Raw genomic sequence first — 19,542 nt, forward strand, 5'->3', positions numbered from 1 at the left:
TATATATATATATATATGAAGAAGCCGATGGAGTTTCGACAGCTTGCAATATCTATCTATCTATCTATCTATCTATCTATCTATCTATCTATCTAATATATATATATATATATATATTGCAAGCTGCCTGATATATATATATATAGAGAGAGAGAGAGAGAAAGAGCAAGCTTTCGTTGCTCCACTGGCCTCTTCATATATATATATATAAAGAGGCCAGTGGAGCAACGAAAACTTGCACTTTCTATATACTGTATATATCAGGCAATGATGTTAAAAATCACAGGGGGGGGATAAATTGGGCTGTTTTTTTTAGATTTTATCATTAGTATTCCTGAATGATTATGTTTAACTTTTATATATATATATATAATTAATGTTCCGGTTTTATGCTTTGAAATTGTTGTAAGCCGCCTTGCATCCCAGGCTGGGAGAAAGGCGGGCTAGAACTCCAATCAGTAATTATTTATTTATTATTTATCAATGATTAATTATGCCAGCGGGGTGGAAATGCAATTGAAATGCAATTGAAACTGTTGCAAGTAATAATAATAATAATAATAATAAAGGTAAGGATAAGTAAATAAAAGATAAAAATAAATACAAATATAAAGAAAGGATAAATAAATTAAAAATACAAAAAAGGGGAAGGAAAGGACTGGGGGGAATCTAGAGATGGCTCCAAATTCATTGCTTTTCAAGGAAGCACCTTCCCAAGGCCTTGGTCCATGATCCATGCTTCTTGCTGCTTCTAGGGCTCTAAGGCCACCAATGGCCCTCTCTCCTTCCAGAGGAGATGAAGAGCAGAGGCTCTGCGCTGGGCATCCTCCTCTCCCTCCTGGGCTCCTCTCTCTGCCAGCTCTTTTAGTCAATGGGCAAAGCCAAGCCCCCTTCTATTCTGTCCTCAGATGAGACACAACCCCCCCTCTCCTCCCATTTTAGGGACAGATTATAAAAGAAACGTCCCAAAAGAGTGAGACACCTCGGTTCTGTCTCTCATCTTGGCCATTGCCCACAAAGGCTGCATCCCCACTGCAAAAATAATTCAGGTTGACACCGCTTTAACTGGCATGGTTCAATGCTATGGAATTCTGGGACTTGTAGTTTGTTGTGGCACCAGAGCTCTCTGACAGAGAAGGCTGAATATCCTTCCTTCCTTCCCTTGCCTGCCTTCCCTTCTTTCCTTCCTCCCCTGCCAGCCTGCCTGCCTTTCTTTCTTTCGTTCTTTCTTTCCTTCTTTCCTTCCTTCCTTCTTTCTTTCTTCTTTTCCTTCCTTTTTTTGTCTGCCCTTCCTTCCTTTCCTTTCTTTCCTCCTGCCTGCCTTGCTCTCTCTCTCTTTCCTTCTTTCCTTCCTTTGCCTGCCTGCCTTTTCTTCCTCCCTCCCTCCTTCCCTTTCTTTTTCTTTTCCTTCCTTCCTTTGCCTGCCTGCCTGCCCGCCCTTCCTTCCTCCCTTGCCTACCTTTCTTTCTCTTTCTCTTTCCTTCCTTCCTTCCTTCCTTCCTTCCTTCCTTCCCTTGCCTGCCTGCTTTTCCTCCCTCCCTCCTTTCCTTTCTCTCTTTCTCTTCCTTCCTTCCTTCCATCTTTCCTCCCCTGCCTGCCTGCTGTTCTCTCTCTCTTTCTTTCTTTCATTCCTTCCTTCCTTCTCTCTCTCTTTCCTTCTCTTTCTTACTTTCTTTCTTTCTTTCCTTCCTTCCCTTCCCTTTTTTCTTTCTTTCTTCTTTCCTTTCCTATCTTCCTACCTTCCTTCCTTCTTTCCTTCCCTTTCTATCTCTTCCTTCCTTTCTTTCTTTCCTTCCTTCCTGCCTTTCTATCTCTTCCTTTCTTTCCTTCTTTCCTTCCCTTTCCTTCCTGCCTTTCTATCTCTTCCTTTCTTTCTTTCCTTCTTTCCTTCTCCTTCCTTCCTTCCTTCCTTCCTATCTATCTATCTATCTATCTATCTATCTATCTATCTCCTTCCTTCCTTCCTTCCTTCCTTCCTTCCTTCCCTTGGCTGCAACAAACTGTAATGAGTCCCTTTTTAGGAGAAAGGCGGGATATAAGAAAATAATATAATAATAATAATACCCAGAACTGCATAGCATTGAGCCATAGCAGTTAAAGCGGAGTCAAGCTGCATTATATCTGCAGTGCAGATGCAGCCCAAGGCTTCTCTGCCCCTTCAGCCCCCTTAGGCTCCTCCATTGCCACCCGACCAAATGCATCAGCTAAAAAGCCACAGCCACAAAGTCCCTTTTGCGCAGTTTTGGGAAGACAAGGACCACCACTTGTGCTAGAACCATTTTAATATAATTATACATCTGCCAGATCCAGAAAAAGAAAAAAAGGTTTATGCATATATATCTCTTTTTTTTTCAGTTTCACATCTGCAAGCATAAAAACAACAATGAATTCTTGTTTGGTGTCTTGTTGTGTTTTGTTTTTCATTTCATTTTGTTTGGAAATTCAAAGTCAGAGCAATTGACCAACAGACCCTTAAATACATCCTTTCCTTTCATTGTCAGGTTGAGGTCAACAGTAAACAAGTGACTCTCTTACAGCAGAATTTAAAAAGTCCTTGTGACATATTCTGTTTTTTAAAAAATTATTAACTGATCATTTTATTATTATTATAATTATTATTAAATCTCGGCGTTCCTTTATTCAGAGACAGGGTGTTTTTTGTTGCTGTTGTTGCAAAACAAAAATGTTTTGTTTTGCTTTTTCTCATTGGCGAAAGGCAATTTTGAAGAGAGACAAAAAGAGAGAGAGAAATGGTCCTATGTAACTCCAGTTTGCTCAAATTTCAATGTTAATTATAACCTATTTAAAATCACAGCAGAACCCCCTGCTGGTTCCGGGTTCCTGGTTGCATACAATACAGGAGATCACAGTTTTAAAGTCTAGCACAGATTAAAAACCACAGATGTACCATTTATAGAAGACACACACTGATTGTCTCTTAAAAACTACATATTGACTCCTTATGGACATTATTTTTTCTTTTATTATCTTTTTCTTCCCTCTTAAATAATAAAGTAGTGCAGCTAAGACAATCAGTCCCCACAAAGTCACAGAGCTCTGAGTTCTTTTATTATTAATTATTATTATTATCCATTCATTCATTCATTCATTTAGATTTTTCCTTTCCTGTTTTCTGGTTTGTTTTGCTTGTCCGGTTTTGTGTTTGTTTGTTTCGGCCAACTTTGCTGAAGCAACTGGAGGAGTTTGAGATAGAGATATATAGACATTGTCCATCGAAAGGGAATTTGGGGGAGAGAAATAGCTAATTTTTTTTATTTTTTAAAAAAATATCCAAACAAACCCAAAAGAAAACTAGAAAATTGGAAAAACTGGAGAGGGGGGTGGGAAGGGGGTGTACTCTTTTCCAAAAACACACACAAAAAAAGGGGGGGGAAATCCCAAATCTAGACAATTTTGTTTGCAAAAAAAGAAAGAAAGAAAGAAAGAGAAACAGGGAGAGCAAACCCAAAACAAGGAAGCCATGGCCTTGTTCGTGAGCATCATCTTCCATTTCATCCAGACCAAGAAACCCAGCAAATTGGCTACAACTAGGAAGGACAGAGCGGCCCCTGGTCCATGTAAGGCCTCCGACTTCTTCTCATCTTCCCTTCCAGAGCTTCAGAGCAAAAGATGGAACTGGGAGAAGGTAGTTGGTGGCCATTGTCTTTTTGTTTTCGAGTTTATGTCTTTGTGTCCCGTTGGCATTTCCTTTTCCTTTTTCCTTTTTAATTTAAAAACCAAAGACCTGACTCCAACTGTCTGGTCTTCCTCAGCATCCTCCTCCTCTTTGTCCTCCTCATGATCACTTAACATCATCATTATCATCATCATTATTATTATCAACATTATCATCCTCATCGTTTATCACAAAGGGTTCCTCCTACAGCAGGCCCTTCACAAAACCTGGAACTTCCAGGAGGAGGTCTGGTCTTTATAATCCAAGCAGTCAGCATTGAAGTTTAGCTTCCAGGAGGCGGTTTGGTCTTTATAATCCAAGCAATCGGTAGTGGAGTTAAACCCTAAACTCGAGGCTCCATAGCCCTGGGTGGAGAGGGAAGCTGGAGACTGGTTGAGATGGCTGGCCACGGCATTGGTGCCCATAGGGCTCAGGGCAGCCCCTGGTCCGGGCAGCTGGTGGTGCATAGGGGTGAGATAAGATCCACAGTCCATCCCTCCAAAATAGGAGGTCGAGCCAGCATATCCTTGGCTGTAGCCAGAAGCCTGAGTGTAGGTCATGGGGTAGGACCTCTGCATGCATGAAGAAGAGGTGGAGAGGGGGTCGGAGAGGGGCGAGATGGATGCCGGGCTCCAGATAGACACCGGAGCACTGCTGCTAGAAATGGCTGGAACTGAGGTGCTGACTGGAGGCGTGAACTGCCCACTGGTGCCACTTTCTGAGCTCACTTCTCTGGCAGGAGAACTTTTCTTCTTGGCAGGCCTTACTTTGTTCTGGCCACCGTTCTGCTGCTGTTGTTGCTGTTGGCGGCACTTGGCCCGGCGGTTTTTGAACCACACCTGGAAAACCAAGAGGAGGAGGAAGAAAAGACAGGAAGAGGAAGGAAGGAAGCAGAAGGACAAGGTGGAGGAGGAGGAGAAGGAGGAGAAGGAGGAGAAGAAAGGTTATTAGCCATGCCATTTGATCATGTCAAGGAAAAGCAGCTGTTATCAGATGTTTTCTTCAACTTGGAGCCTACCAGGCGTGTTGGACTACAATGGCAGGGAGTTGGGTTGGATAAGCCTTGTGACCTCTTCCAACTCTATGATTCTCACTCTCACAACCCACAGGCATCACAGATGTTGATAGTGACACATCTAGCAGTGACGGCTTAGCTTGTATATTTGACCCCTGGTACAGATCATTTTTAATATCCCATTTTGACAGGCCTTTCTGAGTCTGATGAAGCTGCTGGTGGCAAATGGGGGAGACTCTGTTTAGTTACTGGCCAGTCCCACCAGCGCAGAAGGGGACACCCCCCTCCAACATGTTACCCAGTGTGATTTGTACCCCTCGCACCCACCTGATGACACCCTGGGTCTAGCAGGCATTGGGTTAAGAGAGACTGAGCTGAATGAAAGCCCTAGGGGAGAGTCAGACTTCCCCTGAGAAATTTCACTTCAATAATTGTTGCATGCCTTCAAGTATACTCTGATTTATGGCGATCCTATCCTAGGGTTTTCTTGGCAAGATTACCTCAAAGTGAGGCAGCGGGTGGGTTCCATGGCCTTGCAGCGTTTCGAACCCTGGCTTTCCAGAATCCTAGTCCAACACTTAAATCACTACACCTCCTTCCTCCAAAATTTTTGGATACTTTTACCTAGCAAATGAACAACCAGTGTTGGCTCACCAAAATAGGTTGCATGGTTCAAATATGTGGTTGCTAGGAGCAAAGTCTGTAATGCTTTCAAAAAGCTGCTTTGGGCAGCACCTCTAATCCCAAATCTGACTCTCATTGCATGCTGCATGGAAATAGTCCCTCAGTAGTTGCAGACACTCAAAAAGACCTCAAGCAGACAATATCCATACCATACAATATGTCCTGAAACCTGTTGGTTTAATCCCAGCTAGATTAGGTACACTGAATCAGTTGTTTCAGTGGTGAGCTAACATAAACACATAGGTTGAGCGCATAGTTTCAACTGATCCTACTCAAGATGGGACTAACAATAGGATTTAGGCTTTTGACCTATATAACATAGAATCAAAGAATCCTGGACTCATAGAATCATAGAGTCTTTAGGTAAAGTAGCTGTCCAGTCTCTTTTTGAACCCATCCAGAGAAGGAGACTCCACAGTGTCTTTAGGCATCACAAACCAATGGATTCCAATTACATGAACAGTGATTCCATCTAAACATTAGGAAGAACATCTTTACTGTAAGAGCTGTTTGACAGTGGAATAGATTGACCTGGAAGACAGATATGGGATAGGCATCTTTCAAGAGTGCTTTAGTTGTGCATTCCTGCATGGCAGGGGGTTTGGATGAGATGGCCTTTGCATCCCTGTCCAACTCTAAGATTCTATTATATCTTTTGCATTCATTTCCCTTAGGCTATGTTTTAACCAAGGAGAATGCTCCCACTTTGGCTTGAAATGTTTGCTCCAGGCCAAATAGGGTGGTAGATCTAACCATATGGAAGCTGTTACAGCATCATGGGGACCCATGAGGCTTCCACTAGACCCAGGTCTAGTTTGGGAAATTATCAGACTGTTGTCTCATCCCCATGATATGTGAACAAGGTTGGAATGACTGGCAGCTGGAAGCACAGCACAGGGATTGGGGCTCACGTCAGCCAATAAAGACATCAAAGGCTTTGGGTTTCAAGACATGTGACTCCAGAATCTTCATTCCTGTCTCTCTCTAGGCATCATGCTTAGAAAAGGGTGAGGCAGTGAAAAAAGAGGAAAACTGCACTACAGGTGGATAGATGCAATGGAGAAAGCCACAACCCTGAGTTTGCTGGATCTGGGCAGGGCTGTTGTGTCCTGGAGCTCTCTCATTCATTAGGTCTCCATCAGTCAAATCCGACTTGGTGGCAACTAATAACAACAAACAGGCATCATCTCACCCTGTGCTGCCTTCAACAGATATTGATTGCTCTGATGTTCTTTGGAATGGGGGTCTCCATTTAAGGCGATCATCCTTCAACTTGACTGCATCAGAGACCATTAAGCACGCATGTGTACAGCATCTATTCAACCTCAGGGATTACTCCCCATGATTTCACACGTAGAACTGAGCAAACCCAATTGCTTAATAAGAGTACTTTGGGGAAAGAAGGGGGAAAGCCCCTCCCAAGCCAGGGAGCTTGCCAGCTTAGGGTACCCCAAGGACCTCCACTTAAGTCCTATTGAAGTCAGGCCCTTAATTAAAAAGAACAGAAAGGGGAAGTTAACAATTAAGAGAGCCATTGGGTGGGAAGAAAGCATGCATGTGCTTTCGCATGGTCTTGCATTCTCTTTCCAGTCATGCCATGTTACAGGATCAGGGCTTCCAAGGGAACTCAGCTACCTGCCAGAAACCTGGGTGTCTCCACACTGTACATTTACAGCCATTTCATAACACTTCATATCAAAACCTGGGAGATGTAGCTTGATGGGATACTTTGAATTTCCTAGCATGCTTTCCTGCACTATATTATTAAAGCTTACTGACAAGGACCTCAAAAAGGACAAATCCCAGGATTCCAGGGGATTGAGCTTTGTCAGTAGTAGTATCAAAGTACTACAATTTTGTAAGGCAGTATGGATATACCTCTCTGTTGCTTCTTACAGTACTTTCTGCACCAAACAGACATCGAGGAAAGCCTACTCATTTGGAATTAATGGGATTTTCTCTATAACAATGGGGTTTCAGAGTAGGATGCCAACCACAATTGTCCTTCAAAGCCCTTCCAAGGGATACCACCTTCTCGTTTCCCTAGTTTTTTCTTCAAACCATTCCCCAGGCCAGGAATGGGGAACATGTGGCCCTTCAGAGGTTGTTGGACTGCAACTTCCAGCATCCTCCACCATTGGCCATACTGGCTTGGGCTAAAGGGAGCTGCAATACAGCCGACATCTGGTGAGGAACAAGTCCCCAGCCTCAGCCTTTATACCATCTGCGATGAGAGACTAGAAACTAGGTCAACGCATGCAGCTGAATGAGATGGTTGAATTTGGGAGTGATAAGAGCATATTGTGCCTCTTTGGTTATTGGGGAAAGGGTGCTCTTGTTTCATTTTTATGTCCTTCATGCAAATTTATGACAGACAGACATGAATGAGGCAGAGCATGTCTGTCCCTTCAACATTCAAAAGCATTACTTTTATAATTCATCCTAAGGCAAGAGAGTAAGCAAGCAGTTCTGGACTTTTTAATGTGCGGGGCAGCTTTTTCTATGAGAGCCAGCATGGTGTAGTGGTTTGGGCATAGGATTATGACTTTGGAGACAAGGGTTTGATTCCCAGCTTGGGCATGAAACTCACTTTCGGCAAGCCACATGCTCTCAACCTCAAGACAATGGCAAACCTCATCTGAAATCTCTCCAAGAAGACCCCATGAGAGGTTTGCCCTAGGGTCGCTGTAAGTCAGAAATGACTTGAAGGTACACAACAACAACAACAACAACAACAACAACAACAGCACTAGCAACACAGGCTTTCTCTCTCTCTGCCTCTTTGTCCTTCTCACCTTTTCTTTTCCTTCCTCACCACCCTTTCTCCTGGCAGTTCCACTGAACCCCCATGAAATGAAACTGACACCAGCCACATACACAGGCTGGGTTTTGAGAACATTACTTGCATAAAGTCTCCACCTTGGCACCAACCAGAAGTAACCTACTAGGAGAGCTGGGTATTAACAAACACAATTCCATGTTGGAGTGTTTCTCTGATGCACAATGTGAAAGGCATTTGCTGCTTCTGTGGCATCTCTTATGCGGAGCTCATGGCAGTGCTCACACACTGCTTCATAGCAACATCTCTGCTTGACTTAGTTTAGAACAGGGTTTAATTATGGTTTAGCTATGCCTAGGGTTCAGCTAAGGGGAGGTACAGGGGTGTGTGTGTGTCTGTGTGTGTGCGTGCAAAATGAAGCCCTTGCCCTTCCAAATGGGAATTTTACCCTCTCCTGCAATGAAATCTTCCTTCATTTTCCACATTTCTAACACTTATCTGAGCAAGACAATAAAAGTCATTTACACCTAGAACTCTTCTGTGTGCTGTGCTCACCTTCTCTTGGTCACTTTTCCTGCCCTTATTCTTTTGATGCCTAAACTGTAATTTCTACATGCAAAGGGGTCCTGTAGCACCTTTTAGACTGACTGAAAGAGAGAAGTTGGCAGCATGTGCTTTCTTTCGTAGACTTGAGCCTCCTTTCTCAGACTCTACAAAATCGCATGCTTCTCTCTTCCAGTTAGTCTCAAAGGTACTACAAGATCCTTTTGCTTAATGAATTTCCACACCAACATGGCTAGGTTTTTATATTTGCAATTGTTCAGCTGAAATTTTAAGTGAATACAATGCTATAGATTTTGAGAGTGGAGAAAAATTTGGGGTTGAAGAAGAATCCTTATTTGGGGGGATAATGACCTAATCCCCTTTCTGCCAGCCAGTGTCTAAATCCTACTGCTAGGGTTTTTATTTTATTTTATTTTATTTATATTAAGGATTTATATCCCGTCTTTCTCCCAGAATGGGATTCGAGGATTTGCTTACAGAGTTTAATGGGCAGAGGAGAATGAAGAGAAAGGGGAAAAGGGTAAGAGGAGGAGGAAGAACTAAGTTGAAATATATGCTTTCTCTTCATCCAGATCAGCAAAATTGCTTCTTAATATTGTCCTAGGTTGTTATTTTTTTAAAGGTCTGATGGATTGCGAGTGTGGGTTTTATTATTGTTCTTTTTTAAAACAAATTAAATCCCTTTTGTGGCTTATGGTTACATTTAGCCTGCTGTTTTACTCATCAAAACATTTGTTGTTGTTAACCATATTGATTTATATTTAATAGAAAGGTGGGGTGTGAAAGCACGACATAAAGAAATAAAAATGCACGAACACATTTGCTAGGGACCTGCAGTGAGTTACACTGGTTTGAGTCCTGCTGGACATGCTGCAAATTTTATGTCAATGTGCACATTAAAATAAAATCCCCTTGCACCTTGAAATGTGTATGGAAAAAATGTATTTCAAATTCTGGTATATGTGGTGTAAAGTAGATATATTACTGTGGCAAATCTGAATCTAATTACTAGTCTTGAGTAGACCTACTGAATCAAAGGAAGGTATGTAAATATTGCCTTAGTAAGTTCTCACTGATTCAAGTCTATCAAGTTTGGACTAAGGATTGGCTTTAGGCCTGAATTTTACTCATTTCAATGACTAAATGCCACTTTGTACATTAGAAGAGTGAAGATGTTTGAAACTTCTCTCCCATGTCTCTCCTCACCAGACCCCATACAGATGCAAAACACAAGTACAGCAGGCATGTCTCTCATATGCTTAGACTTGTTAAAAGGCTGTGACTGGCTCTAGCCTTTTTTCTTTGTGTGATGTGTGAAATAACTGTTGTTTCTCTGAAATGAAGGACATTGCCCATAACTATTAGCTGAGAGACCCTCCAAGGTGTCACTTTACACTCAGGGAAGTGTGTGATAATGGTGTGTCGTGAACTGCAAGACTTCTCAACCGAAGTGCAAACAAATGTGAAATGCAAGATCGCAATGCTCAGTGCACATCTGCAACCACACAAGCAATGTCATCACATGTTCAATTCTGCTTCCACAACATTCAACTGAATAGAGATTATGCCCCCCCCCCAAAAAAAAAAAGTATAACCTCATGCTTAGGAAAAATTATTTAGGTGTTAAGTCACTAAAAAGTTGCTGGCCATATTTATAATAGGACTAGGAAGGGAGCAAAGGAAGGAAGAGGAAATAGAAAACGAAGAGATGTTTTAAAATAGAATGAACGTATTTCCAGTTTGGGGGTATTTCTACTGCAAACATTATCCATTTTACACTTCTTTAAAGTGTTATGGCTTCTCCAAAGAAATGTGACCATTGTATTGCCATCTAGAGATCCTTAGCCTACCCCACTCTTCTCCAGTTGTTGTTGTTGTTGTTGTTATTATTATTATTATGTTTTATTTATATAGCACTGTAAATTTACCAGGCTTTCTCCAGAGAAAGTAAAAGGCTATTAAACTGGTCTAAGTCTATGGTTGCAAAAATTTTGCCTTGCAATTTCCTGCAGCTCAGATTGCTACCAGCCGCCCTAGGTATCACCAAAAGTCAAATGAGGCCCATCAATTTAGGCAAAAGTTTTACCCCTTTATAGTAAACAACACCCAAGCAATCCAGTCCTTCGCAAACTGGATTGGGAACCAGACACCATGGGATCAATTAGCTTTGCATTCACTGGGAACCAGACACCATTGGAGTGATGGGCTTTGCTTTCATGTTAAGGGTTATCTCAGATGTTTATTTTTTTAAAATTCTAACATGAACATTGCGGGAAACCTGCATGTAAATCACAATGTGAAAGGGCATAGGGGTTAGGAGATGGTTAGGGAATTCTTTTTTGGGAGAGAGATATTCAAGTGTGGGAGATGGGTGTGTACACAGATGCACAGGCTGAGGGAATGTACATCGTTAGGGCACTGTAGACAGCTGCCTACACAAAATGAAACACTGCGGTTTAAACTAAGGATGGAGGACAAAATGAGGACGTTCTGTCCCTCAAAAAGAATTCACTTTAAAGGTATTTTCTTTCAGTCCCCAAATTTCTAGCATTCCATAGAGTGAGACACCAAAAATGGTTCATACCTAGAGCTCATACATTTGCTGCATGTGCTTACCCTTGGTCGCCTTGCCTGCCGCTTTTCCTTGCATGTCTAAACTCCTATTTCTAAATGCTCGCCTGAAGTTTTAAGCTACTGCAACACTAAAAATTTGGCAAGTGGAGCAAAATTTAATTGGGAGAACAGATTTTTTTTTTTTTTGGTGGTGGAGGGGGTGGAAACACCAACCTCCTGATGGCAAGAGTTGTTCGACCCTGGAATGTGTTGACTCGGAGTGTAGTGGAGTCCCCTTCTTGGGAAATTTTCAAACAGAGACTGGATGGCCATCAGTCCTGGGTGCTTTGATTCTCTATTCCTGCATGGCAGTCAGTTGGACTGGATGGCCCTTAGAAATCTCTTCCAACTATATGATTCTATCATTCTATATCATATATTTATATGATTCTAGATTCACTTTCTGCCTCAGACTCTGTGCCAAGGGTCATGGTTTTGTTCCAGTCTGACTGGAAGGTTACGCTCCTCCCTTCTTGATAAAAGTAGAAAAATTAGAGACGATCAGAGCTGCCTGATAGACTAACTCCGCTGAACTCAAGGGCAAAAGCTCCATTGGTTGAGGCTAAGAGAGCTGCAATGCATCTAGTATTTAACTGAACACTGGGCAGTGGGTGATTGAAGGAGATCATTTCTATTGCTTTCAGAAATGAAACAGAGATTAGCTAAGAATCTAGTGTCAGCACAAAGTGGCATGCAAGGGGCAGAGTAATTAAAAATCAGTGGCTGCTTCTTATTCGATGAAAGTAGACACAGAGGAGAATAGCAATAGGTCTGAGGATCAGCAGAGTCTGTGATGGATTCTTATCAAAACCGCTTTGGAAGCAGATACAGAGGTTGGCCAGTGACTTTGTGTGAAATCGCACAAAACAAAGAGGCCTTTCACCCTTCCCACATTCTCTCTGAACTTCAGTTTCTCGGTCGTCCTCTTTACCCAATACATACTAACTCATAACCTGGTTTATCAGTAAACTAAACCACACCAGGAATAATGTGTCTGGGTGTGGACACGTTTAACTTGGAGAAGAGAAGGCTGGGAGGTGACATGATAGCTATCTATAAATATCTGAAGAGATGGCATCTAGAAGTTGGAATGAGCTTGTTTTCTGCAGCTCCAGATCCAATGGACCCAAATTACAGGACAAGAGATTTGATCTAAACATTTAGAAACAAAGTCTTAGCTGTAAGAGCAGATCAGCACTGGATGGGCTGCCACAAAAGGATGCATCATGAAGAAAGTTGATGGACTCTTTCTTTGACCATCTTTAAGCAGAGGTTGGATGGACATCTTTCAGGACTGTTTTAGTTGTCTATCCGTGCATGGCAAGGGGTTGGATTTGATGTGATCCCCTCCAACTCTAAGATTATGATTTTACATGGAGACCCAGAACCAGTTCTGGCTTTTCTCTAACACACTTATCTATGGATGACCCATTTGCAAACACCTGTACATTCTTCCTCCCTTCCCATTCACATAAATCCACCCAGCTGTGTAGTTTAAAAATTGTAGTGTGTTAAGTGGTTCCCAGCTGGTGAAGTGTGAGGATGAACATGTTAGGATCTGCATCCAGATTTAGAGAGAACTTCACAATTTACCCAAACTTCACATTTGACCATTCAGATCATTGCAGGAGCACATAGATTTGAGGCAACCTGACTAAATACTGTTACAACCTATTAAAAGGCTCAGTGTCTAATCTATCCTGTCCTTTATATAAAATGCCAAAATCAGGGCTTGCTTTTTGAAAGAAGTTGTTGTTGTTGTTGTTGTTGAATATTTCCAAGCCATGGATAGCTGAATCCATGGGGATACGGAAGGGTGACTATATTCATTTTCTTTTTTTAAAAGTGTGTGTGTGAGAGAGAGAGAGAAAGAAAGAAAAAAAGAAAGTCTAATATGTCTTAACATAACCTTGCTATGAACTTATCATGAACCAGCATGGAGTAGGGGTTTGAACGTAGGACTTTGGTTTGATTCCCAGTTCAGCCACATAAATCCACTGGGTGACTTTGGGTGAGCCATACACTCTCAGCCCTAGAAAACCATGACTTGAAGGCACACAACAACAACAACAACAACAGCAACAACAACACAACAACAACTTGTAGAAACCAGAACAAATGCTCTGAAAATAGTCTACTTTGGAAAGGAGGATTGAATACTGAACACAAAAATACAGCTCTAAGGACTGCTAAGAAATTTCCTCCCCACACCAACCTTCAATTCGAAATGGCACTCCTGCACATCAAAAACCATCTCAGAAGCAACCAGAAAAACCATGTGAACATGTGTGGAGAATCATGTCTGCACAGCTCCAGTCCTGCTTAGTTGAGCCACCAGTAGCCTACTGTGCAAGGTTGTTGTGACATTAAGGAAGAAAGGTGAGAGAAGGATTGTACTCATCTTACCACACTCTAGGAGGGCTGAAGATGGAGACAGGGGATAGGTTGCATAGGGACAGAAAACATGGTGGGCCAAGTGAAGAATGGTGTAAACGCTGACCAAGCAAGACTGGTTTTGTCTTGAAACCTGCAGGAATGGTAATACAATTTTTCTTTATGTGGAGAGATCTTGCTGCACCGTTGATACTGGCTGAAAGATGGCAGCATGAGCTTTCACAGATTAAAGTCTGCTTCCTCAGATGTATTACTAATGCATCTGAGGAAGTGGACTTTAGTCTACAAAAGCTCATGCTGCCAACTTCTTTCCTTCAGTTAGTCTCAAAGGTGCTACAAAATCTCTCTGCATCCTGATTCTAGAGACTAGCACGGCTATATCTTTGAATTTGTTCTTTCATTGTGCAGCAGGTTGGTTTAAACCAAGTTAATTTAAAGCAAAAACACCCTGTGCTTGTTTTTTTAAAATGAGTATCCTCAATAATTGGCTATTATTACTACTGTATATTCCAATCCTCTTACTGGAACAACAATGACTCTTTGAATTTAAACCTTTTAATATTTAACAGTCTCTTGGCAGTTCATGGCTAGACCAGTATCCAGTCTCAGTTGCTTCTTATTCATCACTTTATTTTGCAGCGTAAGAAAGACCGTTAAGAAATTAACGTAAGTTCAGCCAAATCAACTTGCTTTAGAAGAGCACTTTTTTGAATGATGTAATTATTATTTAATTTAGTGGCCATTAACACCTCAACTGCATATTATTACTTAATTTTCTGATCTAGTCCTAGACTGGCAAAGTCCTACACATTAATTGGGGAGGGGGGACCCTTTTTTGAACAAAAGACAAAAAACCTCCTCCTCCAACTCTGACAAAGAGTCCTACTGGATCAGACAGAAGGTCTATTTCATTCACCAGCATCCAGTTTTCCTCCAGTTTTCTACCAGATGCCAGGGACATTTAACCTTCTTCCACTATTGCCCAACAGCAGGTATTTTGCAGCCTACTGTGACTGTTTCTGGAGGCTCTGTCCAAGGGGGCTGTTGGCTGCCTTGTGAATCTGCTTTGGGTTTTAGCCTGAATTTTAAGGGCTGAAGCATTTCGCATAGTGTCTCTACAGTTCAGGCCATTCTCCTGCATTGAAACCAGATCCACAAGCCTCCCTACACTTATCACAGTTTTAAGCAATAGATAGACTGCTCCATCTTCCCTGCACTTTTATCTAATTTCTCTCTTTATTAAACTCTCTCTTTAAACTATCTTAAAGCCACCTTGAATCCCATTTTGGGAGAGAGGTGGGGTATTAATCCCTTAAATAAATAATAAATATAAATAAAGCAAAGAGAGAATTCCAGCCACCGAAATGTAAGGAAAATAAGGTTGTGACCCACTCAGCCTGCTCTTTCGCACTGCGCAGTTTTAGCACTTAGAATGATCCCACTTTCACAAACATGGCTCCACCTTCCGGAAGCCTGGGATTTGTAGTTTGATGAGGCATTTGGAATTCTTCACCAGAGAGCTCTAGTGCCTCCTTCCAGAAAAGGATAAATCCCAGGAGTCAGTGGGCAGTTAAAGTGGAGTCGTGATGGTGCTGTAAATTGTGTAGTGTGAAAGAGAGGGGATTTTGCATTTTAATATTTTGCAAAATAAAATTTAAAAAACAAACCCAAGATTACAAAACACCTGCCACACCAAGAGGGACTTGAATTTTAATTTTTCTTTTCTGTCCATGTTGGGAAATGTTAGCTCTCCCCTAATTTTGCTGCAAAACCTCATTTATCTCTCAACTTGACAAAAGAATAAGAAGGCAATGGCAGTGCCCTTGGAAGGCTGCTGTGTCAATTGTCTCCTGTTTCCCATCTCCAGTTGCTGGACAGCTGGTCCTTGCTATAGTAGTTGTCTCTACAGTTTGCTTCAGTCTCTTTCTCTCCATGAAGCATTCTTCAGATGGGTTGGGCACTAGCTGGCTGGGGATGATGGGAGTTGAAGCCCAGCCCATCAGGCAGAGGAAAGGCCAGGTTTAAACCCCATCTTCCAACTTTTTGGTGACATGGATGTCTGGAGATTATGGGTATTAGAGACCAGCAGGCCAGGAAAAAGTCAGTTTGCCTACTCTTAGGTCTTGAGTGATTGGTGTTTGGGAATTATGGGTTTTAGAGTCCAATGGCTAAGGAAGGAAAGTAATTTGATGCCATCCCCCATGTCTGAGATGTCTTGGCTGACTAGGGATGATGAGTATTAGGGTCCAATGGGCTGGATAAAGGCTAACATGATGCCACCCCACCTCTTGGTGGCCTGACTGCCTGGGAATGATGTTGTTTTTTTAAAAGTCTAACAAGTGGGAGAAAGATTACTTTCGATACTGCCTTCACCTTTTCTATGTTCTGGCTGTCTGGGAATGATGAGCTTTAAAGTCCAACAGGTTGAAGAAAGCCTAATTAGTGCTGCCTTCAACTCTTGAGTGTCAGGGGATGATGGGCAACAGAGTCCAGCATAGTAGCAAAAAGCTACTTTGATGCTTCCTCCTCTTGTATCACTTGGAAGTTTGGAATATTAAGCATTAGAGTACAATGGGTTGGAGAAAGGTTGATTGGGAGTCTCCTGGAAGCCTGGGGATGATGGGCACTGGAGTGCAGCAGGTTGGAGAAAGGCTGGTTTGACCTGGGAGGGATGGAGGATAGAGAGAGAGAATAGAGAAAGAAAGGTCTAGGCTGGCCCATCCACCAGCTGTTTGCCTTACCTGCACCCTGGACTCAGGCAGGTTAATTTTGAGGGCTACCTCTTCCCGCATGAAGATGTCTGGATAACGGGTCTTGGCAAAGAGGGCCTCCAGAACATCCAGCTGGGCTCGGGTGAAGGTGGTCCTCTCCCTCCTTTGCTTCCGAGGCGTAGCTGGAGGAAGGAAAAAGGGGGGAAATAATTAAGAAATCACCACAAAGACCATACAGGGAAGAAGACCCACCAGCCTGAACTTTAGTGGTAGCCCCATTAGAGTAGAGCCACACTGAGTCCATAGGTTTGACCTAACTGTCAAGAGTGGGTCTACTCTAGTGGGAACCAACCATAGGCCTGAGGCACTGTTCCATCCATTGGGTGAAATGGCACTCATGTGATCCCCAAGGCAGTTGAGACAGGCCTTGGGTGCTTTTCTCCCCATTCCACCAGTCACATTTCGCTTGGAAGCAAATCCAAGAAGATCACTGGCCTGGATCCTTTCCCTCCTCCTCCTCCTCCTCACATGTAAGCATCCAGGGTTCAAAAGTCAGCCTTTTCTTTCTCCAGCCCAGATGGGTTGGGCTTCAATTCCCATCATCCCCAGTCAGCTGGAGCCTAACCCATCAGAAGAATGCTTCTTTGGAGAGAGAAAGAAGCTGAAGCAAACTGTGGAGAGGAGTATTGTTGCAAGGACCAGCTGTCCAGAAATGTGAAAAGGGAAGCAGGAGACAATTTCAGAGCAACCTTCCCAGGGCACCTGCATTGTCTTCCTATTCTTTTGTCAAGTTGAGAGATAAATGAGGTTTTGCAGCAAAATTAGGGGAGATTTACCATGTCTCAAAAGAGGCAGACTTACAAATTTGCATAGGATCTGAGGAGTAAGGTTTCCTCAGATGACCTAAAAGACATAGAAGAGGGTCCATTTTCACCCATAGGGTGACCTGAACACTTTCTTCTCCCCCCCTTTCCACCCCAAACTTGCCTTCATCCCTTTCTCCCACCCACAGAAGACACCCCCTTCCTCTCCATCTCCATCACACTCTCCTCAAGCTTCAGTTCCATGAGCCATTGGAAGCAAACATGCTCTTGATCCACCTCTAGTATGCGCCCTCAAAGAAACCCACAACATTGTACAGCAATGGGAAGGCAAGGTTAATCTGGGGGGTGGTCTGGGGACAGGTTGGAAGGGGTGAGAGGTTGGTCCTTTCTCCTTTTCGCTCTCTTTCCAAACCCCTTCTCTTCTCCAAAGTCTTCTAGGGTCTGGTGGGAACCCAAAAATATGTGTCCTTCAAGGTGTTCCCCAAACCTTCAAAAGGCCCCAATTCTCCACCCCTCCACTTCTTTTCTGAGGGTCCAATGCCCTCAAAATAGTCTATTTCTATCCCCCCCCCCTTTTATTTTATTTTATTTTTTGCTCACCTGGGTACCCAACAGAGGGATGGAGAAGGTCCATCCCTGATGTGGTGAGGCTCAGCCCATTGACAGCGTAAGGTGGTTGCTTGAGATAAGACATCATGCTAAAGTTGGGGTGAGGTCGAGGAAAGATGGCCAAAATTCCCCTGGATGGGGAGGAGGGCTGGGTGGGCAGGTGGTTGGGAAGAAGGGGGACTTCTTGATCTCCTTCTTCCCTCCTTCTCCTCCTCCTCCTCTTCCTTCTTCAGGAGCTTGGGATGGATGCCTTTGCCAGGATGACTGGAGATCAAGAACCTAAGCTGAAAAGAGAGAAGGAGAAGTAGTGATGGGAGGAAGGTGCAGGTAAGTGGGTTTGTTCTGGGAAAGGGAGAAGGTAAGGAGGCCTGTTGGAGACCTCTTGACCAAGGATGCTCCAGGATGGAAGCTTGGGTGAAGGGGATTCCTGGTGTCCTGGTTTGAGCGTTTGGACCAGGATTCTAGAGACCAGGGTTCGAATCCTGGCTCAGGCATGGAAAGCCACTGGGTGACTTTGGGCAAGAAGTCACACTCTCTCAGGCTCAGGGGAAGGCAATGGCAAACCTCCTCTGAACAAATCGTGCCAAGAAAACCCCTTAGGGTTGGCCATAAGTTGGAAACGACTTGAAGGCATACAACAACAACAACGACAACAACCTGAAAAAAGTTACAAGGCAAAAATAATGACCTTCTTCCTCAGCAGCAGTCACACACAACACAACACAACACAACCACACTTTTGCATTGGCTTCCCAGGAGGAGGCTCATTCTTCTAGTATTGTCCCCTGAGTTAATTATCTCCAACATCAACCCATTTTAAAGACCCAAAGACCCCCCCCTTGGAAAAATAATTAAGAACAAAGGCTGCCTCCGCATTGCAGAGATAATCCGCTTTGACACCACTTTAACTGCCATGGCTCCATACTATGGAATTCTAGCCATTGTCATTTGCTGCGGCACCTCTGCAGCCCCAATTAGCACTTGGGTTAATTAGATGGAAGGGTTTTCAGGAGAAGATTGCAAGACTTTGAGAAAGACAGGCGGCCGGAGGGTGTTTGGGGGAAGGCAGGGGTTTGCAAACTAAACAAACAAGGCATTAACTGGGGATTGAAGGAGAATATCCTCCCAGTTAATGGAGGGGGGGTTGTTTGGTTTTTTGAGGGGAGGGGAGAAAACAAGGAAAGCTTCTTTCCCTTGGTGAGTTTGCAACCCGTGTCTACGGGATCGTCGGGAAGCAAAAGACACGGGTGTTTGTTCACCCTTCTTTATTTTGGATTATATATATATGGGGGGGGGGCTATATATATAAAGAAGGGTGAACACCTATATATGTGTGTATGTTTGTGTGTGTGTGTGTGTGTGCCTTAGATATGTAAGATTATATATATAATCCAAAATAAATAAGGGTGAACATCAGTGTATGTGTGTGTGTGTGTGTGTGCGCGCGCACACACACACACCCATACACTGATGTTCACCCTTATTTATTTTGGATACACACACACACACATATATATGGCATATGTTTAGGTGTTCACCCTTTTTTATTTTGGATTTTTTGGGATATATATATATATATATATATATATATATATCCAAAGTAAGGCAGAATGAATGAATATATATATGCACACACACACACACACACACACACACACACATATATAATCTTA

General features: G+C 42.9%; 1 protein-coding gene across 6 annotated transcripts in view; it reads right to left on the reverse strand.

Annotated features, from left to right (window-relative positions):
• Positions 1–1,957: 1,957 nt before the first annotated feature.
• The window catches only part of OTX2 (orthodenticle homeobox 2), a 38,186-nt gene continuing 20,601 nt past the window's right edge, over positions 1,958–19,542 (reverse strand). For all 6 annotated transcript variants that reach the window (XM_089522826.1, XM_089522829.1, XM_089522830.1 and 3 more), the window contains 3 exons: positions 17,861–18,153; positions 16,467–16,618; positions 1,958–4,515 (listed from right to left, as the gene is read on the reverse strand). In XM_089522826.1, coding sequence (XP_089378952.1) covers positions 3,895–4,515; positions 16,467–16,618; positions 17,861–17,957 — 870 coding nt within the window. In that variant the 5' untranslated portion in view covers positions 17,958–18,153 and the 3' untranslated portion in view covers positions 1,958–3,894. The remainder of the gene's footprint in view (positions 4,516–16,466; positions 16,619–17,860; positions 18,154–19,542) is intronic.

The sequence above is a fragment of the Sceloporus occidentalis genome, unplaced genomic scaffold (genome assembly GCF_023333645.1).
Source record: "Sceloporus occidentalis isolate IW3139 unplaced genomic scaffold, rSceOcc1.0.p SCAF_4, whole genome shotgun sequence".
Taxonomy (NCBI): domain Eukaryota; kingdom Metazoa; phylum Chordata; class Lepidosauria; order Squamata; family Phrynosomatidae; genus Sceloporus; species Sceloporus occidentalis.